The 27591-nt window shown below is 50.7% G+C and overlaps 4 protein-coding genes and 1 non-coding gene across 16 annotated transcripts in view; 2 read left to right on the top strand and 3 right to left on the bottom strand.

Annotated features, from left to right (window-relative positions):
- Positions 1-1430: 1430 nt before the first annotated feature.
- Positions 1431-3053, top strand: csf3b (colony stimulating factor 3 (granulocyte) b). The gene is made up of 6 exons (NM_001143754.2): positions 1431-1478; positions 1612-1772; positions 2037-2191; positions 2332-2418; positions 2521-2640; positions 2754-3053. Exons 2-6 carry the CDS (start codon positions 1754-1756, stop codon positions 2928-2930), a joined length of 558 nt encoding a protein of 185 aa, NP_001137226.1. The 5' UTR covers positions 1431-1478; positions 1612-1753; the 3' UTR covers positions 2931-3053.
- A 160-nt stretch (positions 3054-3213) lies between these two features.
- Positions 3214-16480, bottom strand: kpnb1 (karyopherin (importin) beta 1). The gene is made up of 22 exons (NM_001037702.3): positions 16289-16480; positions 15602-15660; positions 15203-15385; positions 11531-11731; positions 11300-11452; positions 11107-11166; positions 10931-11020; positions 10749-10859; positions 10448-10549; positions 10146-10370; positions 9771-9962; positions 9532-9662; positions 8713-8860; positions 8134-8205; positions 7921-8065; positions 7668-7750; positions 7277-7384; positions 6373-6516; positions 5998-6103; positions 5804-5918; positions 5534-5695; positions 3214-4226 (listed from the first exon to the last, which is right to left on the bottom strand). Coding segments are annotated over exons 1-22 (2631 nt in total). The 5' UTR covers positions 16329-16480; the 3' UTR covers positions 3214-4225.
- Positions 7497-7638, bottom strand: LOC137488582 (small nucleolar RNA SNORA79). The gene has a single exon (XR_015517379.1). It is a non-coding gene; the product is annotated as a small nucleolar RNA SNORA79 (small nucleolar RNA).
- Positions 16481-17172: 692 nt separating the features above from the next.
- Positions 17173-22162, bottom strand: ube2m (ubiquitin conjugating enzyme E2 M). The gene is made up of 6 exons (XM_087296130.1): positions 21950-22162; positions 20183-20277; positions 20039-20077; positions 19750-19853; positions 18866-18929; positions 17173-17992 (listed from the first exon to the last, which is right to left on the bottom strand). Exons 1-6 carry the CDS (start codon positions 22062-22064, stop codon positions 17852-17854), a joined length of 558 nt encoding a protein of 185 aa, XP_087152256.1. The 5' UTR covers positions 22065-22162; the 3' UTR covers positions 17173-17851.
- A 345-nt stretch (positions 22163-22507) lies between these two features.
- The window catches only part of fbxl19 (F-box and leucine rich repeat protein 19), a 14430-nt gene continuing 9346 nt past the window's right edge, over positions 22508-27591 (top strand). For 4 of the 12 annotated variants that reach the window (XM_087293792.1, XM_087293790.1, XM_087293791.1 and 1 more), the window contains exons 1-7: positions 22508-22931; positions 24654-24839; positions 25382-25525; positions 25663-25749; positions 26000-26182; positions 26496-26528; positions 26693-27591. The exon at positions 26693-27591 is cut by the window's right edge and continues 222 nt beyond it. In XM_087293792.1, coding sequence (XP_087149918.1) covers positions 24669-24839; positions 25382-25525; positions 25663-25749; positions 26000-26182; positions 26496-26528; positions 26693-27591 — 1517 coding nt within the window. In that variant the 5' untranslated portion in view covers positions 22508-22931; positions 24654-24668. The remainder of the gene's footprint in view (positions 22932-24653; positions 24840-25381; positions 25526-25662; positions 25750-25999; positions 26183-26495; positions 26529-26692) is intronic. The other 8 variants (XM_087293795.1, XM_087293793.1, XM_087293794.1 and 5 more) reach the window with 4 other exon arrangements.

Raw genomic sequence — 27591 nt, 5'->3', positions numbered from 1 at the left:
CTAATGCTAACCCTCTGTGATGGGCTGATGGACGAGCTCAGGACGCTTCAGGCGTTTGTGCTGTGGAAGTTCACAGTAACGTGCGGCTCTGATAACTGATGAAGCACTCGTGCAGGAGTATAGCAGAGCTGTTGTTCTCTGACTCGCCGCCTCCTCAGTATTAGGATTATAGGCAGGCCCGTGCACACATGGGGCTCAACCTGTGCAGTGCACGTGCCCTATTTAGTGTTGGATAGAAAGTGCCCTTCCAAAATGATCAAAAGTGCCCCGCGACACACCCTCACTCCCGTCGTTCAGTAGACGCGCGACAACATCGATCTTGAGTACGCGCGCTCCACCCCCTCCCCCCCTTACAGTACGCGCTCGACAACACAGCTGATGAGAACGCGCACAACAACCCCCACCCCACACCTGGCGCCCTTTATTTAGTTAAACATCTACTGAAACACAAGCAAACAGCACTAGTGTACACGGCCTTTACCCTCTTATTAATCTGGGGTCGCCACAGCGGAATGAACCGCCTGCTTGAAAATTACATAACAATATTCATTCATTCATTTTCTTGTCGGCTTAGTCCCTTTATTAATCCAAGGTCACCACAGCGGAATGAACCACCAACTTATCCAACAAGTTTTTACGCAGCGGATGCCCTTCCAGCTGCAACCCATCTCTGGGAAACACCCACACACACATTCTCACACACACACACTCATACACTACGGACAATTTAGCCTACCCAATTCACCTGTACCGCATGTGTTTGGACTGTGGGGGAAACCGGAGCACCCAGAGAAAACCCACGCGAACACAGGGAGAACATGCAAACTCCACACAGAAACACCAACTGACCCGAGGTTTGAACCAGCGACCTTCTTGCTGTGAGATGACAGCACTACCCACTGCGCCATTGCCTCGCCCCTAGATAACAATATTAATAAGTATAATAATAATTACAAAAAAAAACTGATGTGAGGTGGTGAAATACACGGGCCCCTGCCTTGGGTTTGCTGCAGCCGCGGGGCCCAAAATGTTGTTGACCCGGCCCGGTCTCCTCATGATTATTGATTATTTTAGACTGATTGATGGAGGAGGAAGTGTAGTGAATAACCATAAAGCCTCATTACAGCTCCATCATTAGTCTCGCCTGCAGCAGTGCTGTAATAATCCCGCATCAGTGGCGGGGAAACGGCGGATTGCTCAACGCGGCTGTGACGCGGCTCCGGGCGTCATTGGGGCTCTGCTGCTGCGGTTTCTGCTTCTGCTTCCTGCTCTGACGAAACTGCAGAATTCCCGGGATCTGAAGCTCTAATCCGCGTTTAATCCCCGCTCAATAACGCTCTGTGTACCGGTGTGAACGGCGATATGAGTGACGGAGCGGTTTATTCCCGGTGCAGCGGCGGCAGGTCTGCGGTTGGAGTCCTGCGGGCTCCGAGTGCGCATGCGCTCCCGGTGTTCGCCAGCGTAGACACGCGGTGCAGGTGAGCCACGTGTGTGTGTGTGTGTGTGTGTGTGTGTGTGTGCGTGGGTGGGTGTTTCAGGAAGAGCATCCGCCGGTAAACACCGGCTCGAGTAACCCCGAGGACTGACTGACTGTTTCCTTCTTTTTGTCAGTGTTTTTCGCAACGCTTCAGACGCAATAACGCGACGCCGATCAGTCATGGAAGTTTCCCCAGTTGAACAATCAGGCTCTTTAAAAGCCTCCAGATCCGCACAGCAGCACCCAACACCGGACACCGAGCACCGGCGAGCCGCCATGAAGACCTGCTGCCTCCGTGAGATATTAATATTATTATTGATCATTGTGATGATGATTATTATTATTATTGATCATTGTGATGATGATTATTATTATTATTGATCATTGTGAAGATTATGATGATTATTATTGATCATTGTGACGATGATTATTATTATTATTGATCATTGTGATGATTATTGTAGTCATCATGAGGAGACTCAGTGACCTGCTCTCTGTCTTATAATGCAGTAATACTGTCTGATGGAGGATAATCATCTTTCTCCTTCATGTTCCTCAGTTCTGCTGCACCTCTGTGTGTGCCAGCTGCTGTGTGTGCCCCTACAGCCACAGCTAACACACACACACACTGAACACACTCTGAGAGCCTTGAGTTTGGCCAAGAAGATCCTAAACGACATTCCAGCTGTGCAGGAGCTCTGCGCACCCAACACTGTGAGCATCCCCCAACACACACACACACACACACACACACTGAACACACACACACACATGGTTAGAGATGCTCCAACAGTAACAGCTGTTCTCCTAACGTAAGTGTGTGTGTGTGTGTGTGTGTGTGTGTGTGTGTGCAGGGTTTGAGTTCCTCCACTGAGGAGTTTTTATCCAGTGAGTTCCAGATCCCGACGTTGCCGCTGCTCAAATCTGAGGATTTAACACTGGTAAATACACACTAACACCTGTAAATACACACTTATGTTGCATGTGTGTGCAGTGTTTGTAGGTGTATAGTGGTGTGTCTAACATTGTGTGTGTGTGTGCAGGAGGAGCGTGTGCAGCGGATGCTCATCGGTCTGGAGCTTCATCACAGAGTCCTGCTGAAGCTGCTGGAGCCCTGCCGCCCAGAGAACCTACTGAACGACCTCGCAGAGCTGCGCACGCTGGTGAGTGTGTGTGTGTGTGTTACTGACTGACACTAGTGTACAGTGGTGAGCGTGTGTGTATTACTGACTGGTATTAGTGTGTACTGGTGTGTAATGCGCTCTGTGTTCTGCAGCTCCTCCTCCAGGTGCCCTCTGCTGGTCCTCAGGTGTTGCCGCACACACACACTCTCTCGGCTCCACTCAGCCAGTTCAAGCTGCAGGTGCGTGTGCGCGCGACACTCCGGCAGCTGCGCAGCTTCATGCAGGACGTGTTCCGCAGCCTGCGCTGCATCAGTGTGTCTCAATGCTAACTGCACGCACATACACACACACCATGACTTTCGCTACATATTTATATATTTAATATTTATTGTTTTGAACATTTGTTATTTTGGTAGCCGACACATGTTGTGTTTAACACATGTTGACCGACACATGTTGTGTGTTTAACACATGTTGTGCCCTGTGGGTGCGCTGTAATGTTCTATTTAAATGTATTTATTATTAAATTATTTTCCTGAACTGGTCTTGTGGACGTGTGCTGCTCATTTATGTGCCATTATTGAAGACACAACACACACACACACACAGCAGAAAGATTTAATTTAACTTTATTTTCATATCAATGGAAAAATATAACCTCATACAAATGTCTGATTCTGTCCGTCGTCGTCTTCTTAAAAGCTCGGTGAATGACTCCAATTAAGTGCCGCAAGAGGAAAACAAAACAAAAAATTACAACCAAAAGCACATGGATGCTGCTCGGCTCGCCGCCGCTGACGTGTGTATTATTAATTCGCATCTTCTACGAGTAACACATTAAGCTCAAGTCCATCTGCACCGCTGGGTTTGGCACTCAGTTTCCTGCAAAACAAATAAAGGAGAATAAAGTCGCGTGTGGAGGTGTCTAATATCCCGTCGCTCCGCCGGAGCCTGCGCCTGTAGTGGCAATAGTCTTCCCTAGGCAGGGCAGGTGAAGCTCCGATCCGCACATCCATACTAACACACACCGGTAAGAGAACCATTACTCAATCAGCACTATTATTAAAGAAACACAGAGGAGGAGGAGGAGGAGGAGGAGGCCAGTAATGTAGCGCAGCCGTGACGAGAGGCCGGACGCCTCCACTGCCGCTCGCCGAGGGAACGCAAGAGCAGCTCACTCAATCGCAAACAAGATATTGATCACCTTTATTTATTATTGGTTGAAATATTGAGAGACGACGCGGAAACAGCGCCGCCCTCGCTCACTCACACACACACACTCCAGTCACGCCATCATGGCTCCAGCAGCAGGTTCCCGCGGCCGCCGTCTGCTAATCAGTGTGTGACGGTCAGTCCTGCAGCTGATCGGGCCGGGGGGAGGATCGGGTCAGGATGGAGAACGCGGGCAGGTGGAGAAGGTGGAGGTGTGTGCCGCTGTTCCTCTGCTGGAGCTGGACTGAAGGTGTGTGTCAATCTCTCGCTCTTACACTCGCTCTCACACTCGCACACACACTCATCAGCGCACAAGCACTTCTGTCCACAGCTCTAAAAGACAGAAGAACCGCAGGGCTTTCATTTCCATTTGTCCTGGTAGAAGAAGAAGAAGAAACTCCACAGCCGGAGATCTGCGCACACAGGAGAACAACACGTCACACACACACAGGAGAACAACACGTCACACACACGCTGAGAGGAACACACACACACACACACAGGAGAACAACACGTCACACACACACACACACACACACACACACACACACACACACACACACACACACACACACACACACAGGAGAACAACACGTCACACACACGCTGAGAGGAACACACACACACACACACAGGAGAACAACACGTCACACACACACACACACACACACACACACACACACACACACACACACACACAGGAGAACAACACGTCACACACACGCTGAGGAACACACACACACACACACAGGAGAACAACACGTCACACACACACACACACACAGGAGAACAACACGTCACACACACACACACACACACACACACACACACACACACACACAGGAGAACAACACGTCACACACACACGCTGAGAGGAACACACACACACACACAGGAGAACAACACGTCACACACACGCTGACTGAGGGCCAGAGGAACACACACACACACACAGGAGAACAACACGTCACACACACACACAGGAGAACAACACGTCACACACACGCTGAGTGAGGGGCAGAGGAACACACACACACACACACACACACACACACACACACACACACAGAGGAGAACAACACGTCACACACATGCTGAGTGGGGGGCAGAGGAACACACACACACACACACACACACACACACACACACACACACACACAGAACAACACGTCACACACACACGCTGACTGAGGGCCAGAGGAACACACACACACAGGAGAACAACACGTCACACACACACACAGGAGAACAACACGTCACACACACGCTGAGTGAGGGGCAGAGGAACACACACACACACACACACACACACAGAGGAGAACAACACGTCACACACACGCTGAGTGAGGGGCAGAGGAACACACACACACACACACACACACACACACAGAGGAGAACAACACGTCACACACATGCTGAGTGGGGGGCAGAGGAACACACACACACACACACACACACACACACACACACACACACACACACACAGGAGAACAACATGTCACACACTCGCAGAGTGAGGGCCAGAGAAACACACACACACACACACACACACACACAGGAGAACAACACGTCACACACTCGCAGAGTGAGGGCCAGAGAAACACACACTCTCTGTGCTCCTCAGACTGGAGTGAACAGCTTTAACACACACACACACACACACACACACACACACACACACACACACACAGGCAGGTTTGTGGGGTCAGAGGTCACGCACCAGGCTTGGCTCTTCAGCTTGCGCAGCTCCTTGGCGGCCCACGTGGCCAGAGTCTTGGTTTTGCTGGTTTTGGATCTCCGGCCTTCAGTCAGCAGGTCATTGATCTGAGGACGCACCTCCACCAGCTTCATCACATCCTTCCCGAAGGTGGTGCACAGGTCCCTGACACACACACACACACACAGGGGTCAGACTACTGCACAATGTCTGTCTGTACGAGTGTGTGTGTGTGTGTGTGTGTGTGTGTGTGTGTGTGTGTATGTGCCTCACCCGATGAGCCCTACAGCATTAGCCACGACTCCGTCAGATCGGTCCTCGTCCTCTGCGATGTGGTGAATGAAGGACAAGATGAACTCCACACGCGGCTGAACCAGCATCACATCGGCTGCGCAGGAGAACACACACATTACGCACACGCCATGCAATGCTGAAGTGTGTGTGTGTGTGTGTGTGTGTTCACTTACGGTGCACATTCTCCTGGTCCCCCTTCAGGCCCTGGATGATGCCGGTGTAGGCCTCCAGACAGCCCTCACGCAGCTCGTTCAGGTAATCCACCATATCATAGTCCGTCTGCAGACACACACACACACACACACACACACACACACACACACAGCTCAGCTCGTGTAACAGACAGACAGTGTGTGTGCTGTCAGCGGTCAGGTCTGGAGATCTTCTCATTGAACTGTTTAAGATCAGTGATAGCCCAGAGCAGCGCTGAACGTCTGCTCTACACGACTGAAGGACATCACAGCACCACAGATGATAATAGACAGAAGTTCAACAACAATCGTCAAACACTGAGCGCCGTGTGTGTGTGTGTGTGTTCATCTGCTCACCTTGTCCACCTGTGCCTGCGAGGCCTGCTGCAGAGTGTCCAGCACAATGTCCAGGTACTTCTTGAATTCTCCTCCAATGGCGAGAGCGATGTCTCCAAACACAGACAGAATCTGGGGCTTGACGGAGCGGTGCACATTCTCATTCTGCGCGCACACACACACACACACACGATTACATGCTGAACTAGTGTAAGCGCAGCTTTAGCACTGAGACAGTGGAGAACAGATCATGTGTGTGGTGTATTAGTGCACATCTGAACACGACCCAGAGCTCATCATGGCCGTTCCCCACACTAGCTCACTACCCTGCTGACCTCATGGCCATCTTGTCAAATAAAACAGGCTCTCAGCTGAAGGCCCCTCAGTGTAGGGCAAATCCTTTCAGAGCCCCAAACCAAAAATAAATCGAGAGCAAAACTCCTCAGATGAAGAGCTCCAGCAGCTGCACGACTGACGCTCTGGGCGAATGAGACGTCAGCGCTTCCGTCAGCTGATACCATCATCATCATCATCATCATCACGCAGTGTTCACTGTGCCGGCTCGCGCTCTACTCATAGTTAGTGTACTATTCATACACTTCTGCATTCAGCTGAGAAGAGTCTGCCGAAGCTTGATCAGTGCTAACAGCCCCAGTTTGACCAGCGCTGCTTCACTATATAACCCCTAACGCCAGGAGATGTGAGGATGCAGGAGTTTTAAAGAGAAGAGCAGGTAATGGAGTAACCGTCAGCCCTATTCAACACGCCAACAGAACTGGACTTTTATTAGTACAAAACAAAGACAGAAACGAAAGACTAGCGCTGTTTCTGCATTAGAGAAGAGGAAGTGTCGGCAGTGGAGCATGTAGAGCTGGTGTAGTCCAGCAGTGTGCTGCAGTCACGGCCTGAGCGGAGCTGTACTTACACCCAGATTCTCCAGCAGCAGCTGCATGATTTCATCACAGTAAGGCAGAATATTGGCCATCAGAGCCCGACACAGATCACACACCAGTCCCACCGCAGCCAGGCAGACCTGCAGCACACACACACACACACACACACACACACACACACACACACACACACACACACAGTTCAACACTTCTGCTTTATGGTTTATGTCCAGGTATTTTCAGCAGGTTTACAGCTGTAGAGTCCCGCAAAGTCCAGCGTGGCCACAGGAGACCGTCGGTCGGCACACACCGGGTGAAACAGACTCAGATTTCTCTATGATGATCTAAAATCCTGAGCCGCATGATCTCTGAGCGGCAGGAGGAACGATCATCAACACTCACGCCGCAATGCCCCAGCTTTACCTGATATTCTGCATAATTCTTCAGTCCGATAATCAGGAAAGGCTTGAAGGCGTCCATGTACTTCAGGAAGTCACTGCCCAAAACTGGAGGAGAACAAACAGAAGACCTGGCTTAATCAGAGAACCAAGCAGACAGCGGCGGACACCGACTGACACACCACAGCTCTGATCACATGACAATAACGACAGATGTGATGGAGTTTGAGTGTCTATGATGATGATGATGGTGTGTGTGTGTGTGTGTTGCTCCTCACCCTCCACCAGTGTGCTGACGGCCATCAGTGCGTCCTCCTGCACGCCTCCGGAGCCGGCGGTGCTCTGAAACATGCGCAGCAGCGACGCCATCACCACATCCGAGATCTGCAGCGCATCCTGATGCTGCACCTTCCTCAGCACGTTCTGCAGGAGTACAAACAGCTCAGAACACACACTCATACATACACACACTTACTCACACACACACTGACCTGTAGCGTGGCGCACAGCAGAGACTGGAGGTCATTGAACTGGATTCGGTCTGATGTGCTCTGGATGTGAGACTGCACAAAACACACAGTTATTACAACCAGAACACACACACACACACACACACACACACACACACACACACACACACACAGCTCCTCTACATGGGCATGTATTTCTGAAGCGAGTGTGTATGATGCTGAACACACGATCAACTGTGTGTGTGTGTGTGTGTGTGTTCTGCTGAACAGTATCAGCACAGATCAGCCAGGCCTATAATGCTCATTTACAGGGACAAATGAAAGTTCAGGTGTTTGGGGGAACAGACTGACTGACGTGATCCTGTGTCGCATCGCTGATCAGTGTTATGCTACAGGCTCAATCTTTAGCCAAACCTGTTCAGGAGGCAACATTACTGAACTGAACATTACTAAAGGCTTGAATCATACAGTCCAGTCCTGCAGATCATACAGCTCAGTGAGAGACAGATCTAGAGCAATACACATCATCATCATCATCATCATCATCATCATCAGTGCTGGTCAACTCATCTCCACACAGACACAGAAGCGGATCTTCACCTCCATTTGCAGGACCTGCTGCAGCCGCTCCATGATGACCAGCGTGGTCTTCTGCACCGCCGGGTAACAATCCTTCGCGCTGTTCTTCACGATCTCCATCAGAGCCTCGTACGCCGCGCTGCGCAGGTTATTCTGGTGCCCGTCCGGCCTATCAGAGAGAAAACAGCCTGACTTAACACTGCTCAGAGGAAACACTGACACACACACACACACACACTTCATGCTCTTACGCCTGAAGAGCACTGATAACACTGTGTTAAAGAGCCCATATTATGGGTTTTCCTCCATGTAGTGTGTATCACAGCTCTAAGTGAAGTGAAGTATCCAGCCAAGGCTTAAATCTGTAAGTGTTCAGTGTTTAAAACCGTTGATTCAGCTATAAAAGAGTCGACTCAGTGCTTCAAACGAGTCGTCTTGATAACGAGTCATTAGGTTTGGCCATGACGTTACAATGAACCCAAGTTATTCAAGATTTAAAATCTGCGGCCCCGCCCTCTAACACAGAAACACACACACACACATGCGCGCACGCACGCACACCGGTGATTAAAGTTGTTGCCTCGAGGGGTTTGGGAACAAATGAGTGACTGGACGATTCATCTGGGAGTCGCTGGGATAATCAGGTAAAAATAAATGCAGGTTATAAGATAATGAAAGTGTTTTTTGACCTTGCTTGCATATTAGACTGTTGTTGGAGACCCTTACAACCAAAATATGACCCTATTACATGTATAATATGGGCTCTTTAATGATGTACATGTACACTTCAAACCATACATGAGCTGGCATTACCCAGTGTACAGTAGGGGTCAGCTTTACCTGTCGGTGGTCTCCAGCAGCTTCTGCACGATCAGCTCGAAGGAGGAGGACAAGCAGTAAGTGCTCGGCTCCTCCTGATCATCCGCCACATCTGTGGCCTCATACGCCGCCTCAGCCAGACTGGAGAAAGCCTGAGAACAGCAGCGGAGAACACAGCATTACACACACACACACACACACACATCAGACATAAACCATGTTGCTGCTGTCACGTTAGCTGTGGTCAGAGAGTCTATTACCCAGCAGACGTTGGAGGCGACGCGTGGTTCGGCCCCCAGCCCCTCGATCAGGCACTGCAGCAGCGGGCTCAGATACACCTCATTGATGGCGGCTTCAGGCAGCAGATCACAGATGCGGCCCAGAGTCCAGGCCGTCGTGTCCCGCACCACCACACTGGGGTCTTTCATCAGCTCGATCAGCGTGGGCATCGCCTGACACACACACACACACACACACACACACACACACAAACACACACACACAAACACACACACGTGAGCCTCTCACACATACACATATACACACACGAGCCTCTCTCTCTCTCTCTCTTACACACACACACACACGCATGCGCACACACACACGCACACACACCAGCTCTGCGTGAGCTGTACCTGGATGACGAGTGGTTTGAGCTGGTTGAGTTCAGGACCCTCCAGGATAGAGCCGAAGGCCATGACGGAGGCGTCGCGGTAGCGCCAGTCGGGGTGTTTGATGTGCTCCTTGATGAAGGGCAGCACGTGCGGCACCACATCATCCTCACAGCAGGTGGCCAGCAGCATCAGACACACTCCTGCGGCCTTACACGGGTTCCAGTCGTCATCGTCATCGTTTTCATCCTGCAGGAGAGCACAGAGATGATGATGATGATGACGACAGGGCAAAGAACAACACGCCGAGCTGCACCTGACTCTACCTGTTTAGTGAGCGTCTGCGTCAGGATGGGCACCAGGTACTGCAGGGCTCCTTTAGCGTAAAACTTGCTGGTGTGCTCCGGCGGTCGGCCCTGCTCTGAGGCCTGCAGACAAAACACAGCACAAACCCTGAGTGGCAGCGCCCCCTACAGGAGAGACACTACAGCAGCGGCGCCCCCTACAGGAGAGACTCACTACAGCAGCAGCGGCGCCCCCTACAGGAGAGACACTACAGCAGCAGCGGCGCCCCCTACAGGAGAGACTCACTACAGCAGTGGCGCCCCCTACAGGAGGCAGACTCACCTCCGTGGCCTCAATGGCCAGATCCATCTCCTCATCACACACGTTGGACCAGAACTCGATTCCCTGCAGGGCCACCTCATCGATGTCGCTCTTCATGGCCTCTATCGTGATCTGAAGACAAAACATCCACCATCAGCAGATTTCCCACACTCCCCTTCCCCTTAAAGTGTCTGTAGACTTACGGCGAACAGTGCAGGACCCATGTAGGTCTCCATGTACTGGTAATACAGGGACATGATCTTCACCAGGTTCTGTAACGCAGCTACTCTCACCTACAGAAACAGCAGGCATGTAAGACCCCTCAGCATTACGGACATGCGCATGTGTGTGTGTGTCAGTCTGATAGAGCGATACACACCCTGGTGTCTGGACACTGCGTGGCTTCACACACCACCTGCATGATGAAGTGTCTCTCCGTCTGCAGAGAGAAAGTGTGTGTGAGAGTTAGAGCACATGTACAGCGCTGTCCTGCAGACTCTCGCAGCTGTAAACACCGTGAGTGAGTGAGTGAGTGAGTGAGTGAGTGAGTGAGTGAGTGAGTGAGTGAGTACCTCCTTGTCGAAGTTGGCTTTGGTGAACTCCAGCGAGTTGAGCAGCGCGTTGGTGGCGGCCAGCTTGACGTTGTTGCTGGGCTCCTCTTTCCTCATGCCCTGGATGATGGCGGTCAGGATCTGGTTGGCGCTGTCCTGCAGGTGCTCTGGGTCCTGGTGAACAGGTGAGAGTCAGAGCAGCAGCAGGTGTGTGTGTGTGTGTGTTTAAAAGACAGATAAATAAGCACTCACTATGTCCTGGCAGATGTAGCCGATGGCCTCCAGCGTGGACTCCTTCATGTGTTCGGTGCTGCTGGGGTCCGTCACGTTGGCCACCAGCTGTGGGATCAGCTCCGGCCACTGGTTTACTGGGATCTCTGCGCAGGCGATGCCCGCCACACACTGAGATGCGGAGCTGGGCCGGTACGTCTCTGTGCCCAGCGTCTGCAGCACCTGCACACAGACAACAGCTGAGAGAACATACAAACACACACACACACACACACACACACCCCTTCGAACAGAGCGTCTCCAGGACCACATGCAAAACCAAAAGGTAAGAGTTTCCCAGAATGCACCAGCCACAAATGAAGATTTGTCGTCACTATTGCAAACTCTTACAACACACACAAGCATGTTTTATTATAACCATACTGGTGTTCCTGTTTTACAGTCATGCTTTAAAAAAAAAAAAACACAGAAATAAAAACTGCTAAATTTGGCGATCTACAATCCATAATCACAACTCCTGTACAGCAGTCCCGCAACACTGACACTCCAATATTCCGTCACAACAGTCTAGTGTTAGGGTTCCTAACAGGATATACGTCATCAATGATTTCCTGCAGATAAACACCACACTAGGCTGGAAATGAAGCTTTATTGTAGTGGCAGCGTCTGAAAATGCTGAGCAGCGTTACTACACGTCTTATATGAACAGATCGAGTTATATATTAAGCCTCTAACCCTAACTAACAAATCAACAAACTCTGCCTGCGCTCAGCGGCCTGCACACACTGCTGCACGTGACGGAGATGAACTGAGGTAACAATAATCACAGTGCTGTTCTCACCGGTGCCGTCTCATACTGCACAGATGATGATGATGACAGAAATTATTATTGGCATCCATCATCTTAACAGCAGAAACGGTCTCTAATGAGCTGCAGTATCAGCTTGATCTCGGTCAGCGCATGCTCTTCAGCGATGGTGAGCGCGGGGTCAGTCGCTGACAGCATCGTGATGATTAAATAAGGTTTGAACATCTCCTGCTTCATGTGTAGATTCAGCGGCAAACACTGCTACCTGAAAACTCCGTCCCAGCGGCTTTACAGCGAACGCTTCAGTCCTTTTCATAGCGGATCTCGAACACTGGAAGTCTTTTAGCCACTCTTGGGAAAGTGTAGATGCTGGATCGACGTTCTCCACATGATCACTGATCAGACGAGCCGTTATCTGTCCCTTTAGCTGCTGTCTAAAACTCAATCTGTCAGTGCTGTGTTCATTCTCCATTATCCAGACCTCTGTAGCTCCGTCATCTGAACTGAGTGATTGACAGCTGATATTAACCAATCCATTGGTGTTCTGTTGTAGCGCTGTGGGCCAATAAGAAGAGCTTGAAGGCGGGGCAGGCATTGCGGGTTTGTTTACTGCAGCAAGTGGACATGACGACTGCTATACACACTGCTGAGCTGGGAAATGTGTGAAGGCCTCCTAAATCTACACGTGTGCTGAACATTGTGCTGTGAAAACCGGTCGCACGACAACAATATATGCACTCGCACAAATGCTCCAATATATACTGCGGCCACATAGACACAATTCCGGCTCATATGAGAGCAAAACGGTCACAATTTCCAGCCCTGCAAAGAACACAACTGCAGTAACTACAGCAGTCGCCATCGTCTGATCTCATATGAAGCTGGAGATGGTGATGACGGAGGAGGACGTGTGCAGGTGCTGTGCTCAGGGGTACATTTGAAGCCCTTCCCCTTCACACTTGCTTTCAAAGGTCAAGAGGAAGGGGTGAAAACAGAACTGGACCTTAAAGGGTCACGAAACACCAGAGCACATGTGTTGAGCTGTTGACAGTGGTATATGTGTCCCACACTGCTAAAAACACTATTAGGACACCTATATTTCACTAAAAAGTGTAAATTGGTTGTTTTAGCGTTATTTTAAGCAAATTCGTACTTCCGGTTTGAAACGAATTTTTGAAGCTGCGTCACGGTCATGAGATAATAGCGTGTATTCCAGCGTGCAGACTGGACGTCTGTGCCAGAGTGTGTCTTATTACGTCTTACAGTGTGCTGCATTAATGCATGAGTAAGGCTTGGTTCAAACCAATCAGCGCGCTCTATTGTGCAACTTCATTAATATTCATTACTGTCACCATGTTTACACGACAGAGACGCCACGTTGTGTTGGCAAAACAAGCGTGAAGTGTTGCTTTAATAGTTTGCTGCAGTGAAGTTTTGTTTTCATTTTCTCTCTGTGAGAGCGCAGCTGGACTCACGTGTGGATTAACAGTGTACGCGACGCTCGACAACAATAACTTACGTGTCTAAGGAGGATTATTGTTTACCTGAGAGCTGTTCTCATCTGCAAACGCTGAGATCCGGATTGTAGTCTCCTCTAAATAAAGACGCGGCTCTAGTTGCTGGTGATTGTCCTGTCTCTACAGGTTTGGTAAGTGAGCGACCAGCGCTCTTTGTTTATATCTAACAAACTATTGCACCGAGTGTAAACACGTTAGCACCACAACCAAACTTTACCCTCGTGTTGGATTTTGTGACCGCATTTAGTGACCGGAATAACACACGCGGCTTTCTGACACTACCTGCCGAGTGCATTTAAGTTTCCGGGAAATGCTGAGTTTTTTTTCTCTCATTCGCCGTGCGGGATCAAACATTACATGAAAAATACACGCTTAGAGCAGTTCCTCGAATCACATATCTCGTTTGTCGCGAGGGACATGAATGAATTCCCTGAATGAAAGAGCCAAACTGCAGTTAAAGTCCAGCATTTAATCATTTGGCAAATAATTCGACTACAGATGTGCATGTAGGTTAAACACCATCACTTTCTACTGTGTGTGTTTTGACTCTGAAACTCGCGCGTGCCCAAATAGACACTCCCACACCCTCCCACTTTAGTTCCTCCGACACTCCCCCCTAAACAGAGCTGGACACGCCCACTTTTCTGACTTTTTCCAGAGTAGAGGTGTGAAAACACCCTGCTGAAACGAGGGGGTCTCATGGCCCTTTAATAATGCAGGTGTTTCAGTCGGGCCTTAAACAGCACAGCTGAGCCCAGAGCTCAATTTACCCGCTCTACCACAGAGCTCCATTAAACCTCCACAGGCCTGTCTGCACAGCAGAAGAACAGCAGTGGCGGTGCACACACACACGCGCACACACACACACACACACACACACGATGCCTCCATCATGAACACGGCTGTCTGCAGGTGTAGTGTTCAGGTGCTGCGGTTTCCTGAATATTAAACTATAATCATCTGCAGTGATGTTCAGGAGAAACTGAGCGAAGTTTTTCACCACAGCTGATCATCACTGAACTCCTGCTGCTGTAAAGGCTGATCTCAGAACAGCAGAGTGACCGCCATGAGGACTTCAAGATGAATACTCAAGTTCCCCATGCTGACGCTCACATCAACATCACACACACACACACTCCAGCATGCTCCGTCAGTGATCAGGGGAAGCTGAGCGCTGCACTACTGTAAGTGAAAGTACTAAACTCCTGCAGATCCACATTCTACAGCTGGTCCAGCCCGTTTGAGCAAATACCGCCATCATTTAGGAGTGTGTGTCTGATCTCTGTGAACACACACTTTACCTTCCTGCATCCTGAAGATCTCTCTCTCTCTCTCTTACACACACACACACACACACAGCATCCTTACGTAGTTCTTGATCTCCCTGCGTGCGCTGGTGTCGATAGCCAGCCATCTCTGCTGGTACTGACTCTTCACTTCCGGGTCTTTAGAGGTCAAAGAGTTCTTGACCTGCAGGCCGGCGGCGACGCGAGCCACCTGTGTGTTCCCCGGGTTCGCCAACACCTTGGACAACTCCACCAGGAAGGTCGGCTGAGAAGCAGAACACAGAGTTACACACACACACACCTGTAGGAGAACCAGTGGTCTGCTGGAGCTGATCTCAGCACAGTACTGAGATCCACACACACAACAGAGTCCTGGTCCAGAAACAATTTACACACTATCAATTCAACACAGTAGTACAGTGTGTGTGTGTCTGTGAGACAGTTGATGTGTGTGTGTGTGTGTGTGTGTGTGCTTCATCACCAGGTTCTCGATGGCCGCCTGCTCCAGAAACTTCTGTGCCGCCTCCAGCTCATTCCGATCTGAAAATCAATCACAATCATCAGTCAATTCCCTGATCGATCGCTTGTGAAACTCTCCCGCCAAACGCGGAGCTGCGCGTCAGAACCGGGAAACTCCGCATCGCGCTCGGCCACAGCGCTTTACCGGGCTCCGAGCGGGAGGAGAGTCGGTGTAAACTAGACACGGCCGTACACGCGCGAACTTTCAGAGGCAGCGGCACAGGATGACTGAGTGCTAGCCATGCTAACACCTAGCCACTTCCTGACTAGCATGCTAACTGCTAACAACTTTACCAACAGAAGCGCGGGCGGGACAAACCCCACGGCGGCGCGACATGTGCGCGACCATGAAGTAGAGCCGTGTGTCGGTGTGTGAACTCTGATCATTAACACTCGTTACCGCGCAGAGACCGGACACACCGAGCAGGCCGGTAACCCGCTCCTGCTCTGGCGAGCCGAGGGTCCGGCTGCTGTTCGCCACTCGACGGGTGGAGATTAACGCGTCGCGTTCGCGGTTCAGCGACCGGGCCTGCGCTGCGTTAGCCGCCCGCTAACCGTCGCTCACACCCGGGGAAGCGGCTCAGCCCCGGTCATCACGCGGGAGAAACGGCATCCGTGCGCGGGAGAGGCGCGTGTGAGGATTGCTTACCTGGAGACACGGTCTTCTCGAGGATCGTGATCAGCTCCATCCTGTCGGGTCCGCGGGGGCAGAACGAGTGCAGTCGGTCGGTAAAGTCGGTCGGTCCACGCCTAATGCTGAAGCGCCGAGCCGTTCTCGCGGTTACCGCTTCTGCTCATCAGCCGCTGTCGCGAGGAAAAGGCCGCGCGGAACTCCCGCCCGCGGAACGATATCACGCGCTGACGTCACAGGTCCCGCCCACGCGCAGCATCATGACGCTCTGCTGCCTACTGAGGGAGCGTCTCGATAGTGTGGAGAACTGCGTTCATTACAAGAGCCCGTCAGACCGAGTGTGGGTCAGAAAGAGCAGATGATGAAGACACGGAGCGCACTGTTATCAGGGGTAGCGTGTGGTGTGATTCCCACGGCACACTGATTACTAGAGGAACAGCACCTTCAGGCGCAAAGTCATCATTACTCAGCACTTTGATGAAGTGAACTGCAGATGTGCACTATTATGACACACACTGAGGGCTCGTTATAGCTGTCCCAATCCCTCTGCAGAACACTACACACACAGGGAACAGGAAGCAGGTCTTCAGTGTACTTCAGCATAGTGTACTGCAGCCGTGATCATGAGCCCTTCAGCCTGAGGAACACTGATCACACACGAGCGGAGGAGAGTTCTAGAGCAGCTTCCTGTGCAGAAGCACACACACACACACACACACACACACACACACAACAGCGCTCCTGCTCAGTGTGCTCAGTTTATTATTGCTGTAGAAGAGGCAGTGTGTGAGATGGTGTGTGTGTGTCTGTGAGAAAGCGTGTGTGAGGTTGTGTTTGTGTGTGTGTATGAGACAGTTTGTGTGTGTGTGTGAGGCTGTAGTTGACACTCCTCCATCACTGTAGGCATTCAAGTCAATATTTTATTTAACATAATTCATATTGCAGTCATCGTGAACAACTGGGATTTAATATACACAACAGAATTGTAACATTACGCAACCCTCGCTAACCCGCCCCGTCCTGCAGACCCGCCCCCCCGCTCTCCAACAGCCAATCAGCACACATATCCCAGCGGCCGCCTGTGCACCGCCGGCGATCAATGCAGCGGCCATCAATTTATAAATGTGATCAGGAATTGGTCAAATGCAGCGCTAAACACAACCGATACTGAGAGAATCTGGCAGACAGAGACATGAGGACGACTGAACACGGCTGATGTGTGCGGCGCGGGGCAGCGGCCGTCTCAAGCCCAAACCAATCAGTCCTCAAGCTGGGTGATGGAATAGAGAAGTGTGTGTGAGTGTGTGTGTGTGTGTGTGTGTGTGTGTGTGTGTGTCTGCCCCGCGCACGCTCATGTTGAGTGGAGGATGAGTTAGCATGTGAATCTCAGCAAAAAATAAACAGTGGGTACCAGCATAGTGGCGAAATACGACTGAATTCTCTGAGCAACAACCACTGACCAGCCTGTGAACGCTCGCCACCGTCCCGCACACCCGAGAGCGGTCAGTGTGTCGGTCAGTACATCTCAGCGCATGTAAACGATAAATGCATTCTCGGACGTGAGGGCCGGCGGGCGCGGGACTATTTCAGGCAGCGCTCGAAGTAGGTGGCGCCCACGTATCCGCCCCGCAGCGACCGCTGGACGTTCTGCTCGAAGAGTCGCCGGTTCGTCTGCAGAACCTCTGCTGCCTCTTTATTCAGCGGGTCTTCAGGATTGGGCTCCTGCGGGAACAGAAGCACACACACACACTTCACCAATACAGCTGGCACATCATAATACCGATCAATAACACACACACACACACACACACACACACACACACACACACACACACACACACACACACACACACTGCCCTTACACCCTATACAACAACAACTGCAAAATGTCTAAGAGGACAGGGCAGGGTTAAAGGAGAGCTGTTCCGCCCCTTTATATGAGCTGTAAACGCATGTCTGCTGTCTGTAGTGTGTGTGTGTGTGTGTGTGTGTGTGTGTTTGAGCTGAATATCCCACAGGTAATGTTCTCCAGTTCTCTGAAACTGACCCTTTCAGGCTTTGATCCTAATTTGGTGACTGTCGCTTTAAATGTAAATGATATTGTAATCTTTTCAGAAGAGGGCGGAGCTACAGATGTCAGCATAGTGACAGATGTAAAACAGCAGTGTGTGTGTGCTGCAGTGTGAGTGTGTGTTGATGCTTCTGTCAGTCTATGTGGCTCCTGTTTCTGTTCATCTAGAACTCCACATCTATAATCCTCTTAGTCTATGCTGACATCATCTTCAGCAGCTCAAACACTCTACTGGCTAATGGACAGACGGCTGCTTCTCACTCAGGGCTGCTGGATATGCTAACGAGATGGAGAGATGGGCACTAGTGGGCGGGGCTTTCCCCATCTGATGACGTGTACAAAGAGAGAATGTCAATCACAGTGTTTCTGCATCAAGTCTGATTATAATAAACACAGTTCACTCATGATGAGCATTAGAGGCTGCTGGAGATACACACACACACACACACAATAGATCCTCTTTAATTAAGCTAGGACTAGTGATAGTCATTATGAACTGAGCCAGAACACTGATCAACACTTACGAGGAACAGGTACTGTAGTCCGTATATGATGGAGTTAATGGTCAGCACCGGTTTCCAGTCTTCTCTGAAATACAGTAAAGTTGTGTGTGAACTGCAGAGTTACACCATCGCAACTCATTTACTAATAAAGCTCTTCAGCAGCAGTGTTGTGTCGTTCTGCTGCAGGGTACTCTCCTCACGCTGGACAGCTTCCTCCTGTGGTTTATATTAGACTAATCACTCACTGCTCTTCAGTGATTTACTGAAAAATCCAGAACACCGATTCAAATATCTGTCAAATAATCCAAATATCCTTTATATTACAGAAGAAGAGCGTGTGTTTACAGTGTGTACATGATGAAGCGGGCTGATCATTAATAAACCAAGTCATCAGGTGGGAGAACACCATCCAGTCCCTCATGCGGAGCAGCATTCAACACATTTCACAGTGTGATCTTTTACATCACTCGAGCTCTGCAGGGTCTGTTTAAGATAGTCTGAGTGTTTTATATGTTGTTACAGACACACAGAATCATCCTGCAACTGTTCTGCAGCATATGACGTGTCCCAAACACTGTTTTAACCGTCCATAATGGGCAAAAATGTTGATTTCACTCTCTGATAGTCAAAACATGTTCAAAATATTCCTATATTAAATATGCATTACAGACAGGCAGGAAACAGTGTTTATGTACATTCAGTCCACATATATGAACATCACTTTCCTCTAAAAGTACATCTTATCAGAAGATGATCCTCACGTTTTATTCTAATCAGCTTCCAATAAGCCCAAATAGCAAAGAGAAATGAGAGATGCATGTAGAAACAGCCTGAGCATTAAGAGATGAATGTGTTCAGCTGGAAGAAGATGGAGATGAGCAACAGTGTAAAGCTGCACACCATACCTCAGTATATTTAGACAGACGTTTCCCTCCAGGTCAATGTTGGGGTGATAAACCATCGTTTCACACTTGACTTTGGGGGGGTCGTGCGGATAACCCTGCCCTACCTAAAGGAGAAACACGTCAGAAAAACCTTCCCACAACGGCAGAGATCAGCGCACGGAAGTTTCACAACATCACTCACATACAGATCAGAACACTACAGAAACAAGCAGAACAGTGTGAGTGCAGCGGCGACAGCACACTGGAGAGAGCTGGACACGGACGCGCCGCTCGCCCCTCTGCTGCTCACCTTAAAACTGAAGACGAACTTCCCTCCTTTATAGAAACCCTGAGGAAAGAAGACGAGCAGCGGTCAGTACAGCGCTTCCCCAGATCAGCACACACACACACACACACACACACACACACACTCCTCAGCACACAGAACACACACCTCGTCTGGAGAGATGATGAGCTTAAAGTTCAGCAGGTCGTCCTGGTCTGGAAAGACGATCTCGCAGGTCTTCGGGAGGTTCAGCTCATTGATGTCTGACAAAGAGAAACAGCAGCATTAGCTTTTCTCTAACACACACACACACTTGTTTTTGTGAAAAGCGGGGACATTACATAGGTTTCCATTAATTTTATACTGTTCAAACCGTATACAGTATTGCCCTAACCCGAGCCATCACAGGAGCCGGTGTGCAGCTTTACTCTCTCCCTCACTCAGTGGGATTTAGAAGCTTTTGGAGAAATGAGGACGTCACCAATGTCCACAGATTTCACCTTTTTGTAATACCCGTGTTACACCTGTCATATACAGATTTGTGTCCTGATATGTCACAAAAACACACGTGCACACCTCTCTGCTCCACCACGGCTGCTTCATCTCCTGCTGTTCTTCATCAGTGTGGGCCAGTACAGTCATTATTGATGAGCAGAAGCACACAGAGGAGGTGCTGATCTCCACACTCCTCCATCAGCCGTCTGTGTTGATCAGGGCTTGTCATCATGTGTTTATGTGTTGTGGCCATGTCAGCCGCAGCGTAGATTAACAAGTCATACAACAACACATGAACTACAGCATCATACAGGCAGTGCCATCACCCAGAGCTCAGCGTCCCATGATCCTCGTCTGCGCAGGCTGATTCTGATTGGCTGTCGGTGGTTTGTACAGAAGCAGTGGGGCTGTTCCTCTGCATCTTCAGCTTCTGTTCACGCTCATCTAAATATTAAAGCCGCGTCATTGTTGTTACAGCGGTCGTGATTGGGTCTTAAAACAAGACTCAAAGTGTGTAAGAGTGTTAAAGGGTCCCGCAGGAGAGCTCTGCTCATGTACACACCGCTCACCTCTCAAAGCAGCACATCTGAACAACACTGCAAACTTTCAGGTCCAGAGTAGGAAAAACCAACACCGGAAGTCAAAGCCAGATTCCTCCAGCATTCTTCACACTATCTTCTTTTGTGTTTATTAGAAGTAACTCACAGGTGTGGAGCAAATAAAGCGTGAGTGATGGAGAACAGCCGAAAACACACTGTGCTTTATTAACTTAACTGAGGACACTTCCCTGGAACAGTTAAAACAGTGTGTGTGTGTGTGTGTGTGTGTGTGTGTGTGTGTGTGTGTGTGTGTGTGTGTGTGTGTGTGTGTGTGTGTGTTTAAAGCCGTTTCTCCTCATCAGTATCGGCTGTGTTTCCTCAGCCGAGTTGGTGTTTCTGCTGAATGGGGACCAGACTCTGCTCAGCTGTATGAACACACACACACACTCACTCCAGTTTGACTGTTACTGTGTGTGTGATATCGTGTGGATGGTTTGTGGAGCACAGCAGATCTTTGCTGAAGGTCTCCTCTGGTTATGAACAGCTCCAGCTCTCCTCCTCCTCCGGGTCTGTAGGCCTCAGTGTTTTGACTGAGACTTAAACTTTACCTCTCCGCGGGCAGAAACGCAGAGTTGTCCGCGCAGCTCGACGGTTGATCGGTGTTCTCCTCCTGCTCGGACTGTGAATGTCTAAACTGTCTGTTTTGTCTTGTTTTATGGGCCAGAATCTCCGAGGAGCGCCGGATGTTGTTAGCGCGCGGCTAATGCTAACGCTATCGCTGTTTCTCCTCAGCGACCCGGTCGGCGGCCCCGCGGCTGTGCGAGCTCCGGTACCGGCCCGGTGTGTTTGCGTGCGTGTATATGTGTGTGCGCGAGAGCAAGAGTGTGTGTGTGTCTCTCACCCTTCTGTATCCGCAGCTGGGCCGCGCTCGCCTTCTTCCCGCCGCCCCCCGCGCGCGGCCCGCCGGCTGACTCCTCGTCCTTCTTCTGCTGCTTCAGCGAGAAAAGCTTGATCATCTTCGGCCTCTGCAGAGCAAACAGCGCGGTGTGTTCGGGAGCTGCGCTCTGAGGGAGAGAGAGTGTGTGTGTGTGTGTGTGTGAGTGTGTTTCACAGCAGCTGTAGAGGGAGCCGGTGTGTGTGAGTCAGTCTCTCTCTCTCTCTCTCTCTCTCCCTGTGTGAGTGTGTGTGTTAGCCGCAAATGCTAGCTCTGTTCACACACTGTTCTTTCAGCTGATTTCAGAACACAATTAACTAGACAGAAACCGCAAACTTATACTTTAAAGTTAATAAATCTTCTTATTGTTGATAGTGTTGTTGTTGTCAAGATGAATGTTTTTTTAATAACAGCTATTATATAATTGTGTCAGTTTTATCATAAATCTGCGGTGATACTGAAAGCGGATGTTTTGGGTAGGGCACCGGCGGACCACATTTCCCATAGTGCCGTTCGGCGGTGACCAGAGGACTGGGAGGAGCTTTGCTATTTTTTTACTCTCCATATTTTTTATTTACCATATTTATTTATTTATTTGATTTCGGGGAGCAGAATCGCATGTGATGGCGTCAGCGTCCTGTCAGAGGTTGTGGCCCGTTTCCCGCGTCTGCTGCTGAATGAACGCGGATCCGCCATCAGACGCGCAGCAGCACAATAGCGGAGCGCGAACAAAAGACACGTTTATCCGCCGCTGCGCTCCCGAACACCGGCCTGCGGATCCACACGGCGGGGATTGAGCGGCTGGAGGGCTGAGGGACCGGGATCAGCCTCTCGGTGTCGGTAACGGCTCGGTGAGAGGGCTGAGCAGCAGAAACACGGAAGCTCATTGTGTTCCGCCGCAGAAACAGTCCGATGCTCGGCCAGAGAGTATGCGCCTCCACACGAGCAGGTGAGGGCACTAGATAGGCTGCTTCTCTAACGGCAGTCCTGTGTGCTGCTCAGCTAGTCATCTGTGTGTGTGTGTGTGTGTGTGTGTGTGTGTGTGTGTGTGTGTGTGTGTGTGTGTGAGGGAGAGAACTGCTCATTTAAACTAACCCACCCTGGGCCAAATTCTCTTCCCTCAGCTGCTGGTTAGGGTTAGTAGCGCTGCTGGATGGAGCTGCTAACCTGCTAACTAGCGTGTCTGTTTATTTGTGTGTGTGTGTGTGTGTTTCAGACCTGCGATCTGCTGCCGCTGGACTGTGTGAGGGTTGGTTAGCTGGTTAGCGCTTTCTCTCTCTCTCTCTCTCTCTCTCTCTCTCTCTCTCTCTCTCTCTCTCTCTCTCTCTCTCTCTCTGCTGTGTGTGTGTGTGTGTGTGTGTGTTCATCCACTGATGGTAAAGCTGTGCTTGTGATGAACGTGTGTTCTCTGCTCTGCTTCTGTCATTTAGGCCCTTATTTCACCTGTCTGTGTGTGTGTGTGTGACAGCGTAACCCACATACTGTATAAATGCCATGGTAACCACAGTGCCAGTAGTTACCTCAGTCATCCATCACTGTAGTCTTACATCCCCAGTACTGTGACATGAGGAAATCCTCCATGTAGTCAGGTTTGCTGTGGATTAAGGCCGGCACACTCAGAGCACTCGGGTGATGTTTGACAGAAAGTGTATCTGCTGTCGTTGGCAGTGAAAGCACATGCAGAAGTAAACGCTAACTCCTGTGTTTTCTCAAACCCTGATCATCTGTGACCCCGGCAGCGCTACAGGAGAGCTGCGGAGAAAATACTGTGGTTAAACTGGTGCTTGAGCTGGTGTTTCAATCCCCCATGCAGACTCTGTAGTGCACGGATGACTAGCAGTGGAGTGCACATCTGACCAGCTCAAAGAGTGGAGAGCCCAGTGTTTCTCATTCATTTACATCTAGCCTTCAGTCAGCTACACAACAACTGAACACAAAGTAAGCATCATCTAATGCATGTGCAGATATTAGGATCATGCCATGTGTCATCTCTCACACACACACCTGCAGATGCTGGAGTGCTCTGTAAAGAGTGTTTGCTGCAGAATGGTTGAGCAGTAGTTATGATTACACTCGTTCCACAGTTGCAGTGTCCTCATGATGTTTAACAGCAGCATTAAAGCATAACAATGCGGAGAGCCGTCACATGCGCTGTACTGCTATAGCGGAGCGGTAGTACAGTGAGTGCTGCGCAGCATCAGTCTGTGATTATCTGAGTCGTTTGCTTTGTTCTGGAATGAATCAGACAGATGAACAGATTCACTGACTCACTCAATGTCACCTTTCATTTCTAATGTAGAGACCCCATCTGTAATGAATAATAAGACGTGTTCATCACCCCTCAGCTGGAGGAATTAGTTGATTAAATGCAAGCGTTGGATATGGACTGGAGGAAAGTGTTTATAAAGATCAGCTTGGGTATTGTAACTCGCACGACATTAAAATAAATAACCCTAATATCTTTGCATAATATTTAAAGTAACGCTTGCCTTATGATAACTGGTCTCCACTGAACTCAGAAAAAGTCTGCCATACACACTGATCATATAGGCAGTAGTTTGGCAATATTGTGTGTGTGTGTGTGTGTGTGTGTGTGTTTTGAATGCAGAGCAGTGTACTGTGAGAGCGCAGATCTGATCGGTGTGTGTTATGTTATTGTGTGTGTGTTCAGTTGAATGCAGAGGGGATGTCTGGCAGTAAGGCGCTGGGCGGCGCGCGGCGGCGGCGGACTCGTTGCCGGCGCTGTCAGGCGTGTATGCGGACGGAGTGTGGCGAGTGCCATTTCTGCAAAGACATGAAGAAGTTTGGAGGCCCGGGACGCATGAAGCAGTCGTGTCTGCTACGGCAGTGCACTGCAGTGAGTGTTGAACATCTTGAACACCCCCTCCCCCCTGCCCCCCACTCACTCACACAAACACATAAACAAACACACACACACACACACACACACACACACACACACACAATACCAGCATCAGGTTTTTATTCTTCAGTGTTCTTCATCTGACAGCTGTAACTCTGATGCAGACCCGATCAGAGTCCACACACAGGGTTGCCAGATTGAGTCATTAGTTTGCCGCACAAATCCTCTCCTAAACAGAAGACACGATGATGAGGGATGTTTTCTGACACGAACACTAGTGACTATACAAAGTTAAATAATAGTACATCAGTTTTCCCAAATGGTCCACTCGGGGTGTTTCCTGCAGTGTGTCCTCATCAGAAGAGCTGCGCGCTCGCTGCAGTTTAGCTTAATATTAGTGTAACATCACAGCGGCCGACAGAGCGCTACTGCATGAGGAGATCACTGTTAATGCAGGAGACTGACCTGAGATCAGGCCTGCTGGCTGTGGTGTATTCTCTGACTGTGTGTGTGTGTGTGTGTTTGTGCTTCTCCAGCCGGTGCTGCCACACACAGCCGTGTGTTTTGCATGTGGTGAAGCAGGAAAGGAGGATACGGTGGAGTCTGAGGAGGAGAAGTTCAGCCTGTCCCTGATGGAGTGCACCATCTGCAATGAGATCATCCACCCCAGCTGCCTGAAGGTGCGTTACAACCTGCTCCAACCGCACTGAGCACCATACAGAGACCCTGACCGATGCAGACACCCTGCCCAATGCAGAGACCATGATAATGTAGAACCTCTGACCCTGTAGATAACCTGATTTTACTGTCTCCACAGATGGGAAAGTCTGAAGGCATCATCAACGACGAGATCCCGAACTGCTGGGAGTGCCCGAAGTGCCACAAGGAAGGAAAGACCAGTAAGGTGAGGGAGAGATCCAGCGCAGGCTCCACACTGCAGAACACTGCGCTCTTACCGTCAGGATCACAGCGTCAGTGCCATCAGTGCCGAGCAGTACAGTCTCACAGGAAGAGGATTTATAGCAGAACTTTACAGACGTTTATCATCTAAATGTCAATGAATTAATCTAATGTTGGTCTAACTCGATTCATTAATCATCATAATGGCATTACCGTGTGTGTGTGTGTGTGTGTGTGTGTGTCTGCGTGCTCAGGATCAGACAGACGGGCTGGGAAAGCGGCGCATGGATAATGGAGAAGTGAGCCGCTGGAAGCTGACGGATGAGCCTCCGGCCAGTAAGAAGAAGAGTCTCTCTGTGGAGGACGCGCCGCGCTCAGATGGACCCAAACGCAAGAAGGAGAAGGAGCTTCCGCAGGACAGTGGCTCCAAGAAGAAGGTGAGTACATAGAGCTACACCTCTTTACTCAAACCCGTTTCTCTAATGCTACAGATAAACTCTTCAGACAGGCAGTGTACGATCTGCATCTAAACCCTCACAGCAGCTGAAGAGAAGGTGAAGGATTATCTGACATAAATAAATATGGCTGACGGTTCATCATGCTGGCATTTAACCAGTGTGAAATGACATGATAAAATATAGTATTGTAAATATAATATACTATAACGGTGTGTTATTGAGGGTCTGCTGTGTGTAACGTGTGTTTCTGAGGGTCTGCTGTGTGTAACGTGTGTTTCTGTGTCTCCCACAGATTAAAGGTGCCCGTGAGAAACACCTGAAGAAGGTAAGTGTGTAAGTGTGCAGACGCAGCATTGTTCTCTGTGTGCTGCTGTTCCTCACCCTCTCTCTCTCTCTCTCTCTCTCTCTCTCTCTCTCTCTCTCTCTCTCTCTCTCTCTCTCTCTCTCTCTCTCTCTCTCTCTCTCTCTCTCTCTCTCTCTCTCTCTCAGCAGAAAGTGAAACCCAACTCCTCAGACTCCTCTGAGGCAAATGGGCCCAACTCCTCATCGGGCGGCGGGCATGGTTCGGGCACTGCAGCGGCATCGGCCTTGCTATCCGCCAGCCAGGACCAGCGATCGCACCAGCGAGAGAAGCTGGAGCGCTTCAAGAGGATGTGCCAGCTGCTGGAGCGGGTGCGGGACTCCAGCTCCTCCTCCTCGTCCAGCTCAGAGTCGGACTCGGAGTCAGACTCGGACTCTCCGTCGCCCATCGCTGCCTCTGAGCCCTCCTCTCCGGCCTACGGGGGCAGCGCCCGCGAGCGGAACCGGCGACTGGCAGAGCTGGGCTTCAGTGCCAGTGAGGAGTCTGAGGGTGAGAGCGTGGCAGAGGTGGAGGTGGAGGGCGTGGAGGAGCCGCAGCGCCGCAGGGGAGATGGTGCCCGGGTGCGCAGGGCAGCGCTGGAGCCTGAGCCAGAGGAGGAGGAAGAGGGCGTGGGGGACCATAGAGCTGCACCCGCGGCCCCCGCCTCACCGCAGCCAAACACACAGACTCCACCCTTCACACACACACACTCCACGGGCACCGACGGCCTGCCCTCCTCCAAGCGCACTAATGGGCAGGATGCCCGCAACGGCCGCACGCGGGTGGGCAGAGAGCAGCAGGAGAAGGAGAATGCCCACAGCAGTGCTGCGCCCAACCACCGCCACGTGAAGCCTGCCCGCGGCAGCAAGATGCGTGGTGGAGGCCGGCAGGGGCAGAGCGCGGCGTCCGGGAAGAGCAGCAGCGCAGCGGTGAGTTCGGGCACCGCCAATGGTAGCACCGGCTTCACCAACCCGGCACCCCTGGCGGGAGCGTCTCTGGCCTCGCACCGCTCGCAGCAGCCGCGGGTGGTGCCGCCGCGCTCGCAGCT

This window comes from Danio rerio, chromosome 19 (genome assembly GCF_052040795.2).
Source record: "Danio rerio strain M-AB ecotype USA chromosome 19, GRCz13ab, whole genome shotgun sequence".
Taxonomy (NCBI): domain Eukaryota; kingdom Metazoa; phylum Chordata; class Actinopteri; order Cypriniformes; family Danionidae; genus Danio; species Danio rerio.
The sequence above is the reverse complement of the archived record's forward strand: the minus strand, read 5'-3'. Positions and strand labels throughout refer to the sequence as shown.